This window comes from Varroa jacobsoni, unplaced genomic scaffold (assembly GCF_002532875.2).
Source record: "Varroa jacobsoni isolate VJ856 unplaced genomic scaffold, vjacob_1.0 scaffold_1269, whole genome shotgun sequence".
NCBI classification, from domain to species: domain Eukaryota; kingdom Metazoa; phylum Arthropoda; class Arachnida; order Mesostigmata; family Varroidae; genus Varroa; species Varroa jacobsoni.
In genome coordinates this window covers 114,613-127,872 of record NW_019214171.1, presented here as the reverse complement: position 1 = coordinate 127,872, position 13,260 = coordinate 114,613, and the positions used below count along the sequence as shown (strand labels likewise).

General features: G+C 42.4%; 2 protein-coding genes across 9 annotated transcripts in view; one reads left to right on the top strand and one right to left on the bottom strand.

Moving 5' to 3' along the window:
* The window catches only part of ush (Zinc finger protein ush), a 97,377-nt gene that overhangs the window by 9,772 nt on the left and 74,345 nt on the right, over positions 1-13,260 (bottom strand). For all 4 annotated transcript variants that reach the window (XM_022847132.2, XM_022847130.2, XM_022847131.2 and 1 more), the window contains exons 3-5: positions 12,897-13,122; positions 12,339-12,564; positions 11,231-11,424 (exon numbers count right to left, since the gene is read on the bottom strand). In XM_022847132.2, the coding sequence (XP_022702867.1) occupies positions 11,231-11,424; positions 12,339-12,564; positions 12,897-13,122 (646 nt within the window). The remainder of the gene's footprint in view (positions 1-11,230; positions 11,425-12,338; positions 12,565-12,896; positions 13,123-13,260) is intronic.
* Positions 1-13,260, top strand: part of LOC111268257 (uncharacterized) — an 89,567-nt gene that overhangs the window by 12,335 nt on the left and 63,972 nt on the right. The window lies entirely within an intron of this gene.

Below are 13,260 nucleotides of genomic sequence, written 5' to 3'. Positions count from 1 at the left end.
AACCTGAACGGGTAGTCCTCTTTGCACTGTTTGGACCTTACTGTAGTTCTAGTTGTTTGTCTGAATGAAAGCTTTTACCTTCTATCAGTCGGAAATTTTATTCCGCTAGAACTTTTGCCAACATCGCTTAATGCACGATTTCGGATTTATTTGCGGACTGAGAAAGAATATTTGTCAGTAAGATATTAAAGTACATTTTTTTTTCTTCATTTTGTGTATACAGTCGTCTTCTTCACGAAAAAAGTTCCTAGAATCACCTTTTTTGGGTATACCATTAAAGGCTTGTTCCAACTAGGAGTCTAACCCTGGCGGGTTTACTGAACTTCTTCCAGCAAATCTATGAAATAGCATGACGACCATACAAGCAGTTATTAGCCTTAATAGTAGTCTTTTATCTTTTATTTTTTCTGTTGTCATATTTTGTAAACACTGAGGATTAAATTAGTGTGCTCTTCATCCATGTAACAACTGTCGAAATTCCCATCCCGGGCAAAAATATCCTTTCTGTTTGGATACAGTCTTACAAATAAGGTATAGGGAAAATTTCGGATTTAGACGCCATTTATACGGACTATATATATATATATATGCATACGCTTAAAGGTGAGAAATTAAAAATGTCAAAAAAATCCACGTTGTAATCCAGCTCCGGCATTGACATGTCAAAGGCGTAGTTTGCTCATACTCGTTTTTGTTGAATTATTTGGTGTTATGCATTTTTGTAGTGTAATTTTTTGACAAAATTCACCTTAATCTATCTGACAATTCAGACATCATAGTTATTTGCTTTCTTGTGAAGTAGCGTAGAAGTCTTCATTTCTGGCCAAGCCCTATTTGAGCGTTGCCATTTGTCATATGAAAGAAAATACATTTTAATGATCTCAATGCTCAAAAGGGCTTTTTGAATATTTTATATTGGACAGATAAGCGGATTTCTTGAGTGTATATTTCTTGCCTTCAGTACACACTCCAACTTCGTTAAGATTTGCCAGTTGTTCAACATCTAAGCAAGCGCGGCCTATTTAGTTCTACAAAGTAGATCGACAGTGCCGCTGGCTTCATATAATACTAAACTTTAGCCCCTGTCTTAAGAATCCAGCTGTTTGTTAACTTGCTCAGCTCTTTAACGTCAATTAGCGGCCCGTAGACCACGTCATACCATTCAACCTAACAGTTTCGCTAAGGCACTTTTCATCATCTCACATTGTCATACCTGAAAAATCGAGTGGCTTAAAGCTTGTCTTGCAGACAGGTCTCACACCGAAACGACTTAGCGTCCTTATTCCACAACAGCTTAAAGTCTTGAATCGGTCGGTTATGCGTATCGCAGTGACAGAACCTTTAACCTACCTAGGTCGCGTTACTTAATTAGAATGACAGCTGCAGATCGTCAGGATACTCTGCATTGTTTTTTACTCCCACCCATCTGACTTGATGCAGGTTCGGCGTGTAGGACCCGTGGATACAGCGCCCCGTAGCGAAGCGGCGGGCTCACAGTTTCTCAGAAAAACTTGTGTAAAGATATGGTAATCGATGACGGCTGTGGTAGTTAACCTACATCGAAGAAATGACATACTTTTTGTTTTGGCTGCTTGCTAGCGGTGCGCTATTATTCAAATATAGTCGCGCATAAAGTGATAATGCCGCTGCATCTTCGTAAGGTACGTCCAGTCGATGAAGTTAAGCAATGGACACATTTTGCCGCGAGCCCGTGGGCTATTACAAGGGGCAGCCACGTCTTTAGCTCGGATTCTACTCGCCGATATAAACCACCGAAAGTTCGTGTTTTCGTGGGAAGCCGTTTCGTCTACTTTCGGGATGTTCCTATTCGGAATGGCCGTCTTGCTACCCCTTACAATAACTACGTAATCCGAAACTGGGTCTGCTTGACCTATCCGAAAAACGTCTTCTGGAGAGCACACACAAGCACTCTACGTAGAGTTCATGATTATTCGCAACATGCACACAAAACAAGAGGTCAGTAAATCAGTATCCTACAGTATTCCCCGAAACATTTCCTAGGTTGACACGGATGTTCACAAGGCACGAGTATGATCTGAGTTGTTTTGTTCTTCGAAATTTATCGCTTGTATAGTGAAGCTCCGCGTAGCTTTTGTTAGCGAGATAAAACAGCAGGTATAAAACTTTTGAGCTTTTAGACCGTTGTCTTAGATCAGCAATCCGTCGGCCCGAGGGGAATGGCTCATCACCCCGGGCGACTCGTCAGTCTTCGTCGGCTAGCAGCGACGTCGGAGCAGGAACGAGCCGTAACTCTCTGGGTTATGGATCAACGAAACCCCACCGGAAGCGTCTCTCGCGAAGCCGCATTGCGAACGTACTTGATGAGAAAGCACCTTCAATATTGAAAAGGCCACCCGAACTGATTAAGTGTAGGAACAGCTCTTCCACGAATCCCTGATTCTGTTTCTATTTCAGATGGTCAGTATTTACGAAGTTAGCTAATTGTCAATGATCGTCACTTAACCACTTGCACTACTTCTTTGCCATCCGAAACAGAATGAATATGGTCTATACCTACGAGAAGCCGGCCAACAAAAACAACGATACTTCGGGATAGTCGCGCCTCTTTTCTAGTTAGTGGCCAAAGAATTCTGGGTTGTACACTGATGGACGGCTGTTCACTCGGTGGCCTTCGTTGCGCGCAGACCGCGATCCTAGACCGGATCGAATGCAAAACCAGATGACTAACCACCAGACAAATGCTATCGTTGCCTTCTAAGCCAGCGCGCTCTTATTGTTTCCGTTGGACATGTTCGCTGCAGGCAGTTCCCTCAGACTCTGTGGCAACTGTTTAGGCAATCCTCGCATCTCATCTTTCGAAAGCTACCGCTTGATGGAGACTTGGGCGAGGTAGGAAAACATCGCCCGTGATTAGATAATGGATAACGTCTCGCTACGGTACCGATGTGCTCCTGGCGTATCAAGGGCTTTCATCTATTTTCTCTATAGCAACAGTTGAGCGAAATTCTAAAAAACTACGATTTGCCTAGACACCAGATGGCGCTTAAGATATCTGGTTTTTTCGTGAGTCATATCGTGATTTCACACGTATACATTTCTTTGGTTCGAGTAGTCTAATTTAATATAATAGTGTAATAGTTATTACCTTTAATAATCAACACTTAAGGTAAGAACGGATGTTAGGTAAGAAGCCGAAAGCATCGGTGTACCTTTACCGGTTCGATACCTTTTTTTTATGCGTCTTTGAATAATATCGTTTGGTCTTCGGCCAGGGCGCGTGAGTTGTGCTAGCGAGGCATGTGGTGGATTCTGTTTGAATAAATTTAACTAAATGCTATTGTTATCACATTAGTAATTGCTCATCGAAGCACATCTTTGCAGCGTAGATGAGTTCCGCGGCTGAAGTTCAATTCAAGAAGTTGATAGATTTTGCTTTGCGTACGTACCATCTGTATTATAGATAGTCGACCTTTTAGCGTATTTTTTTCCATTATAGAAGCATGTTCTCGATTAATCTTCACCCCCTGTGTTTTCCATAATTGAAGCTGGGTATGTATTGAAAAGTTCTATTAATTAACTTGATAAATACCCAGTGAATGGTATGACCAAATAACGATGTATAAGTCATGTATCTCAACTATATTAAGAGTGTAATACACAAGTTTCGCGCTCGGAATGCAACCATGATGTTTTAAAGTTCCGAAGAACTTAGTTCACAGCCAAAAAGGTCACCGGTCCAACCTTACTTGAAAAGCGCAGCTCATCTTGATAGATCGGGTCTGATTAGCTCCAAATAAGAGCCTTGACTTGCGGCTAATCTGACGGCCCCCGAGTTAGATCTTGATTGGTCCGTATGTATGGGCTGTGCAGTAGAGGAAACGCTTTTTACCATTACAACGATATGGTCGCTTGATAGGGGATATTTTAGATAGGTATCCTGTAGCAGTTGTGTGTGAGAGATAAACTTTGTATTTTTTTACACTTATGCATACTTTTGGGCATTTGCCACAAGAAAGGCTAAATGTCATGGCAACAGCTAAAGCCCTTACCAATTAAACTAGGATAAATTCAAAATCCCACAACGAGTTCGTAGTGGGTGAACATATTGTTTTTATATAACAGTTTTTACTATTACGAACCTAACTATAGGGTAAAAATTCGTCGATCATAAATAAGGTCGTTTAGATAGTACGTTATATTTGATAATATACCCGTGCTAACTGTTCGCTTTGTGATAAGCAAGCGTATCTGTGACGCTGATTGGGTAGAAATAAGAAGTTTAACGCTCAATCATGATTTATGTAGACCAAATACCTTTTTCTTCATTCGTGATTATCTTCTCTTTTATCCCGTGCCTCTAAATAAATCTGCTAATAATAACTATGCGTTATAATAGAGTTGTCCACTACATTGTCATAGGGGACGACGTCTCAGTGGATTACTATAATTTGCTCATTAATAACAAAAACATGGCCTATTAACATTACCCGCTTTATCTACTGCTGTTGCCATATTATACAGTACCATAATACACCGTATATAAAAACGTGTGGGTCTATGAACTGTGTTTACCTATGAATATGACCGCGACCAAAAGCTGTGATACTCTTTGTTGTTTGTAAACCCGATAGCCTAGCTGGCTGCATCAGTGTTGGGTTGACATAACGATGGAGATGTATGACCACAGTCGACAAAGAGACGCATCGTTGAAATGGGCAAGTCAGCATGGGTACGGGATGTCTGACGGTAGTGCTGCTGACAATGAGAAAGCAGGACGCAACTAGACGGCTTAATGGGCCAAGTTGTCGTTGCTTGCCGTATCAAATGATGAGACGAATTTTTAGTCTTACCTCTTTTCCTTCATTTCGCGATAGCCCCCTCTATTCGAATATGCTGTCTGTTCATTACCGCCCACAGATACCTACCTGTACACTGTGAACGAGTAAACGAATGGAATCATTACGGCTGTCGCCTTCTATGTTGCAGGCTGCTTTCAGATATAATGGTGCTACTAGCCTGATACTCGCATAGCCATCGTCACCAGCCCCGTTGGACCACTAAACCGCCGAGCATGGCTAACAACTTGAATACTAGTAAGAACCAGCGGAATGATAACGGTAGAACGCAATGACGCTGGCTATATTCTTGATAACGGCAGCAGGAGCAGTAGCAAATAGAGGGAGCGACTATCAAAGCGTAATAAATATGGAAGATAGATCTCGAGGAAGTCAAACGAGAAAACTTAACGCTGATCGCAACGATAGCTAGGTGACACAGTGAGATGGAGTTGCTATGGGCCGTAGCAGCGGTAGAGACAGCTCTACGTGGTTCGACCGCAAAAGCACATATGAGGCAAGTTAAAGTGGGCCTGGCTGGCGACGGCGGTGGTCTTAATAGCAGCGGCGCCAAAAAAGAAACACGTCGACCCAGAGGCATTCAGCTTGACCTATGGACTCGTCACCCGCCGCGATTCGAGACCATGGGAATCAAGCTTCAGGGCGATGTTTAATATATTACACTAGTTTACATACGCGCCCAAGTAATGCGTCGAAACGGCAACGCAGCGAGATTGATTGACGGAGAGACAAGCTGATCGTTATCCAGCCGCCACTGTTGGTATTGTTTCGCGTTGTTAACAGTTTGTGATACCATAGAGACCACAAGATCACACCATTTATTAAATCCATCAGAGGAACAGTCGCAATATAATGTATGGGTTCAACACAGAGTACAATGCATGCCTTCTGGCTGGTTCCGGGGAAAAATGGAATGGCGAAGGCAAAACACGCAGCCTGCACGGATATCGACATAAGCCATACACGTTATAAAGGCTGCAAGAAAAAACAACTGTGTAGTAATTACGCATGTGATACGGCAACAATGCAAGATAAGCGTATAAGGTAATTGGTTTGTACAGTATAGGACACATCTGTACGGATAAGGCATGCTTTATTCGTGTCAACGTAAAGACTCGTGTAGCATTTCCAACGTTCTGTCTATGTAGAACCCGTTTGTTCATTTCATCTTAGCTAGTATGTAGAACACTCACTACTTGTGATCCCGCACAAAATAATTATTTGCATATATGTAGTTTTCTGTCGGAATCTTGATCAAACAACGAGCGAGTCACATAGCCGAAAACTGTGCAGGGCTCCAACTACAATATCATCGGCCTTATGATTTACTGACAAAAATGAGTAGTAGCGAAACTTAGATCGGCTTCCAACAACTACAATGGTACTGCGTCATACTGGGGCGTATAGCAAGAACCAGACAGATCAAATATATGGAGACCTGTCTATTTTTTGCATGGTCTGCTAAGCTTTTGCGCAAGCTCAGCAGAGTTCACCGGTCAACACCATAATGCAACGATAATTGAACAATTACTTAGTTAGTTCTTTGTATGGCCCACTAGCGTTTATGGCAACAGCGTTACGTGGCGACGGACACAGATCACTTATCTGCCATAGGTTATTATCTCTAGATAAACCACTTTCTTTAATAACTTTCGCTACTTTTCCACGTTGACACCTTTAGATATTATGTAGTAAAGAGGTTTCTTCTCTACAAGTGCTTCGTCAGCATTAATCATTCTGTGTAGGACAATTGTCAAGTCTTCTGGCCAATATCGTCACTCAAATAAATTATTGTCGCTCGAAATTTGGCACCGATTTTCTTCGGGAGCACGTGCCGCCATCTTGGCTATAGCAATTGTTCTTGCTGCCTCCATTGCTAGACCAGAAGTAGAAACACTACTCAGTTGACCTTGTTTTTGCGAGTTGTGCGCCTCCAGACCTCCAGGCAAAAGTCGCCGTCGTCCCACCACGATTTGATACAATAATCCAGTATTACGTGGGCTTCTTACCGAGCGAATCGTCAAAACGTTGTTAACAAGCTCTCATACGCCTAAAGAAAGCGCGCATATATCGTTGTTCCACACATACAACCTGAGAAGCTAAACTATTAATGGAAACGTTAGTTTTTCACGCTTCTCTGCTGAGGTAAAGTAGAAAACCAGAGCGAAAGGTTATTGTTGTTAACGGTACTTTCACTGTAAATGAAATAAATCTGGACAATTTAATAGGAATAGTTAATTTATGTGATGACTGTGCTATATTTATAACTAAACGATAATTATTTACTCCCGATCAGTAGATGGCGCGCACGAAAACTGTGGGCAGGGGGTAGTTGGCATAATTTCGAATAGCCAGTGAAGCGGCTCGAAGTGGATGTACGAAATATGGCGTAGGCCGCCTATTTCATTTTGCCAGGTGTATTTGTATTCAGTTGCCACTGAGACAATCTGTTAATGAGCTAAGACAGTACTGAGCGTTATATAATGCGTATCTACGCGTTAGCGAAGCCGCGTTGCCTCATTTCGTATATCCACGGCCAAGCGTCCGCAGAGAGCTGCGGGACGCCTTCAATGATATCCCGTAATTCCCTGATTGTTCACCTGTCGTCAGCAACCCTTTACCGACGAAGCTCGGCCAATAGCGCAATTAATTCTTGACATCACCATTAACAGAGGATTCAAGGAGAGTCGAGAGTAAACATGAGAGGGGAATGCGGGTGTATTAAAGCCAAGTGTCCTTTAGGACGATAACTTTATTATTGGCTCTGTACATCCTATTACTCAGATAGACGGATTGTCGTAGTCAATCGTCTATCTGAGTTGTTCTAATATTTGTTATAATCGTACAGGCGTAGCGTAGGTGTCGACGAATCACCTTCTCGTTTGTCTATATAATGTTCCACGTTGTTTTTGAGGGATCTATATACTATAGACTGAATACAAGGGCAGAACGGGCTTCGAATAACTCGCATATACCGTACGATAAACGCGGTCGCTATATTTCGAAGCTAAAAGATAGCTAGATCAACATTATAAGAGAGATCAATTTTCGAGGGCATACTAAATTATGGCTTGATTCTACCTCAAGTTGAGCTGACGTATTCATCTTAGTACGAAACGGAAAGATAAAGGAATCGACTGGTGGGTAGCATACAGTCTCAGAAGTCTTATTGGCTATTTGTTGCGCAAAACAAGCAATAAACAATTCAATAATGGTTTGTGTATCATGTACTATAAAGCGATTCCTTTTACGTTTTTCAAATTCTAATGGACCTGGTGTCTTCGGATTATTCACTGCAGTTGGCCTTTTAGGCCTATCACCGCCTGTAGCACTACTTCGTTTATTTAACTTTTGACAAAACGTTAATCCTCCATATTAGGCAGCCATGATGATCCTCGCGGCCAATGTATCCATCCCTCAGTGTCAAAGCCTATCGTTTTAATAGCTTGCTATCAAATCACTTGGTTCGGAAGTGAGGTGATTTTAAAATTGCCCGCGCAGCTCACAAACAAATCACGGACAAGCTCCATAATCTAAGTCAGGCGGTATGAGATGCAAGCAAGCAATGTACATATTGACTGGCGTAATGCGAGTTTAATCTATCTCGTTGGGTTATTACCCTGTACTTAAATTAACTGATAACGTTTCCGTTCTGTAAAGTTGTTGCGATAATGAAATAAGCCTAACGGAATCTCTCGGTTTTGAAGAGTAGGCTATTTTAGGGCTAGACAGTTGTTTGCCCTTAGTGTGGGTGTTGGTTCGTTAAGTTTTATGCATGTTATTTATCTTAGAGATCTTAGCTATTCTCCTGTTTAACGGTTCCGAGCTCCGGTGTCGAGACCTGCACGGTGCGCATTGCGCAAAGACCTCCAAGTGGAAAGTTAGGCCAACTAGTACTCGGCAATGCATTTTGATTCCGAATCGTCAAAAAGCAGTGTTTTCATCAAAGCTTTAAGCCGATTATTTATTTACCTTCGTCCTGGGCACGACGCTGTATTTGAGCGTTTCATACAGATACGCTATGCTCCATAGTCACGCTCAATGTTAGCTGGCATTACTGATCGTTGTCGTTTTTAGTTAATAGATTAGATTGACGAAGATTAGATTTATTGGAGCGCGCGTATAAAACGAACAAACATTTGTATTTGACCTGCTAGTTTTTTTGCTAACATTTCATTAGCCTGTGTCTCTATTTCTATTCTATAAAGGTTTCGTGATAACGAGATAGTGTGAGCGAATCGAAACGAAAGAATAGACCATAAACTTGCCTCGAAGAAACAGGATCGCCGAGACAAAGTCGATAAAAACACGGCATAAATAGCATCTGTTTCTTGCGTCCGGCTCGCTACTGGCCCTGTCACATCGCGAAGATCGACGGCCGCTCAGACGCGCGCCGTGAAAGCAGTTCTATTTGCCAATTTTTGCCATCGCTTGTTTTTTTTCGTGAGCACGCTCGCACTTTCTCTTTTCCCTAGTTGACACATTGCGCCAAACGAAGGTAATTGTGGTGTGAGCAAAAAAAAGACTTGCAATTCGATAACGCTGGTTGAAGAGACGGTCGGACGCGTTAGTAGCACTTCGTCGAGAGGGGCAAACCCCTACCCCTTTGACAAAAGGGCAAGGCCGATGCGGCTGCGTTGACAAGCGTCAAGTACCTACAGTGCTGCAATAAGCCGTGTATTTACCCCGATATTTGTATGTAAGGACACTTCTTTTTCTATTGGCTGTATGATTGGATAAGATTACGAGTCAAACATGTTGTATTGGCAGTGCACGTTATTTGGAAGGCATGTTATCATAGCAATAATATTAAGCGGCGAGCTAGTAGATTGGAAAGATTTATAATAGTTCGATAAAATCACGAGAATGGTATCGCAAGACTAGCATCTTTGTTGCAAACGCCTGTATATTGAAGATAAGATTATTGATGTACTGATCATTACTGTGTTGTTGGCAATCGATCCATAAAGGATTAGCCAATTCAGCGGAGCACTCATTTCCTATTTAAACCGGCTACGTATTAGAATATAGCGACACTGGCAGCTAATAAGTCGACACTAGGAATTCTGTCGTGGACGCCTTTGAGCTTTACGGACATTTGATGGCTCATGTGTCGTCCTACGTACCCATCGCAATGGCCCGAAGCTCAACTAATAATAGATTTCTGAATAGAGTACTCTGAAGTCGACGGTGTGCTTTGGCCGAGGGAAACGCTGGTCGATCGATCGATTTACAAAACGAGGCACTTCATTATTCTCCGAGCATAGCTGGCCACTATGTAATTTATGTGAGCAAACACGAGCTGCTAAGACGAGTCAATAATTTCTCCTCAGTGCTCCTGCGAAGGGTCAACATCTAATTAGCTGGATGGCAAAAAACACGTCGTCAGCGTATTAAGCAGAAAGGAGTAGAGCTGCCATTAAGTAGGACGGCGTAATGTTTTTACGTAATCCACTGTCAACCAAAGAATTGGTCGTTCTTCATTTCAATATAGAAGCACGTTTTGATGCCTGCCAAACATAATCGCTCCTTGATAAGCGACGTACTCACTTTGAAGTAAAGCTGAGTACCCGTAATTAGCTCTGAGAGGTTTAGTGATAGGTGCAATTTCATGCTCAGTGTATCCGAGTGAAGCCCAATAGCTATCGCTGTCCTGAAGCGAACCAATATACGACTTTGCTCCGGCGAAATCTGTTCTCTCATATAACTGAGACAATCCAGACAGAGTGTATTTATTAAGCCAACAGATATCACTTATGAAAATTATCGTATGCATCTCGCCTTAAGGATAAACTGTTCTCGCAAGGATGAACTACGACTCGTCGTATACATCTGCAAATATAGTTTTCTCTGCGGACTGCCACAGTCTTTAAGCTCGCGCTTGTACCTCGGCGGCAGCTGGGCTGTGCTTTTATTCTAGAGCGAACACCTGCCGCGTGCTACACTGGCACATAGTAATCAATCGTTTTGTTCGCAATTGTGTACCGCTGCCGTCCCGTAAAATGCAGTAGTTATGGAAAACGTGGTTCTGATGGTAACTAGCGTACATATGGACACGATTTGATGCCATTTCGAGCTGGGCAACACATACGACAAACAGCCGAATAGTTCAATGTTTGGAGATCTAGGCGCGTAATTGTTGCACGTCCTCACTATGTCCGAGCAAATAAACTAATATACGCACTATCTTCAAAATGTCTGATCCGCATTTTTGTTTTGTGCTTCGTCCGCTAAATTGCTGGCCACAGATAATAATAACAGATTGTTTCGTCATGCACCAGTATTGTTAATCGCCGCGGTATCCAAGCTTGAGCTTCTTTCTCATCTAAATAGTGACGCGGTGGTAAAATGCTGATGGCATGAGGGTTGCAAGACCAATCGTAAGTACGTACCTGGTTTTTCTGCAACGCCTACGGAGGGTGGTGGCAGCGGTTCGATCTTTGAGGCCGTGCTAACCGTAACAGGTCCTGCCGAAGAGACAGGCCCAGTCGCTGGGGCTGCGGTGGCCATCGAGACTGCGGCTAAAGCTGCCGTATCGCCAGTTACCCGAAGAACGCACTCTGGTGACCGAGGAGCTCGTGGCGAACTGTAACGGGGAAAGCAGAGCATAGAAAAAGCACAGAAGCATTTCAAATGAAACAAATAAACGTATGTAGCTAATTGAAGATGTGGCTTTGTATAGAACGACAAAAAGGCAAGTAAAAAAAAAGTTTCGTTGATGTAAATACGAGCGCCCGTTGTCAATTGCTTACATTGGTAGGGCAAAATCCAGCTGGCCATGGTTGTAAACGTTTCAATTAAGTTCTATTATTTTTCGTAACTTACTATATACTAATACGAACTCAACAACTATAATCTGCGTACTCGTGTTTTATTTTCTTATAAATGACAAATCACGTCACTGTGTTTATACTTTTTAATCAAAAGAAACTTCAAAAGAAACTATCTGATTTCTGATAGGCCACTACACATATACAGGTAGCCAACGCCGTTTTGTGTCTGCATGCTGTCACTTTGCCACACATCAGAAGCAGAAGGCACACGCAAGCTTGGATGCGAATCTGCAGACTGATAAACGGAATTGATTTCCACTAGTATAGATTTCGTCTCCTTTGACAACGCCTTCCCGAAATCATATTTTGCCGTAGATACAGACAGGGATAGTCGACTGGTGTCTGATATCGTAATGGTAAAGAATTCAGTACCACAAAAACTAGATCTCTTTGGGGTAAGCTCAATGTTTTTTATTATTTGCTTTGTATAATATGAACATATCCATCTTACAAAGATATTCTGTTCTCAAGGGTCAAATCATGAAGGCGCTGTTCACTCTAATTGTGGCAACAATGTATGTGACGTTCCTTTATCGAAAAGTTGCCCGTGCAATTTAGTTTTTTAACTGTCATGTAAAATGTCTAAGACTTTCTGCATAGACCCGCTGACGCTTACGACAAATGAAGACAGGTGTACTGCTTAAACTGGCGAAGAACTTTGACCTACCTGGCTGGTGAACTTTTGATATTAACAGCATCCTGCATCTTCAAGTCAGTGTCTTCTCCGTTAGACGGGTGAGACTCGTCTACGAGATCTTGCGTATACGCGACATCAACGTCGGCCGGTTGCGTCTCAAGCTTAATGGGCGCATCGCTGAATGCTACCCGAAACTCGGCAACAAGAGGTTCATTTGGCGCCACATCAGCGGTTAATGTTAGGCATACTTCGCCCTCTGAAAGATAAACATTCATCAATGGGCATTTGTAATGAACCGGGAAGATTACATCGATGATAGACAATCCTTACAAAAATCTGACATTCTCATGCGAAAATATCTACTAATGTAAAATATGTGTTTCGATGCTCTTCTTGTGCAATGAATGAGTTCAGTTGGAATGTTGTATGTGCCATATGCTGGTTCGGACGTTCTTTGGTACTCAGCCGATCAATCGGTTATTTATGAATCATCATTCACGTAAGGTCGCTTTTGTGGTAAGCAAAGGGTAGGACGGATTTTCTGTCGATTAGACTGAGCCAGTCCTCTTTTATTCAGGTTTGTAATACCTTGATACAGGATTAGGCAGTTGGCGCCAGGATAGCTGGCGTTGGTACTAGTTCCGCAGCCCGTTACATTTTCAGGGGCTGTTGAGTCGTCCTGTTGACGCTTCTTTGATTCGCGTAAAGTAGTACTATTCTGCTCATCAGTTTCAGAACGTAGACGGATACATTTTAACCAGGCACCCGCTTCATCTTCGAGACTAAGAACACTCAATGCGCCGGAAACCATAACCTAATGTTTACGCACAGACAATGTAAGACCCAAAAAGTAACGATTGTTAGAGCAAAATAAAAAGAATACGCTCACTTCAGTGGTTCACTGGGATAAGCCTAAAACGGGAAAAAATAATGCTCCTATATACTTGTATAT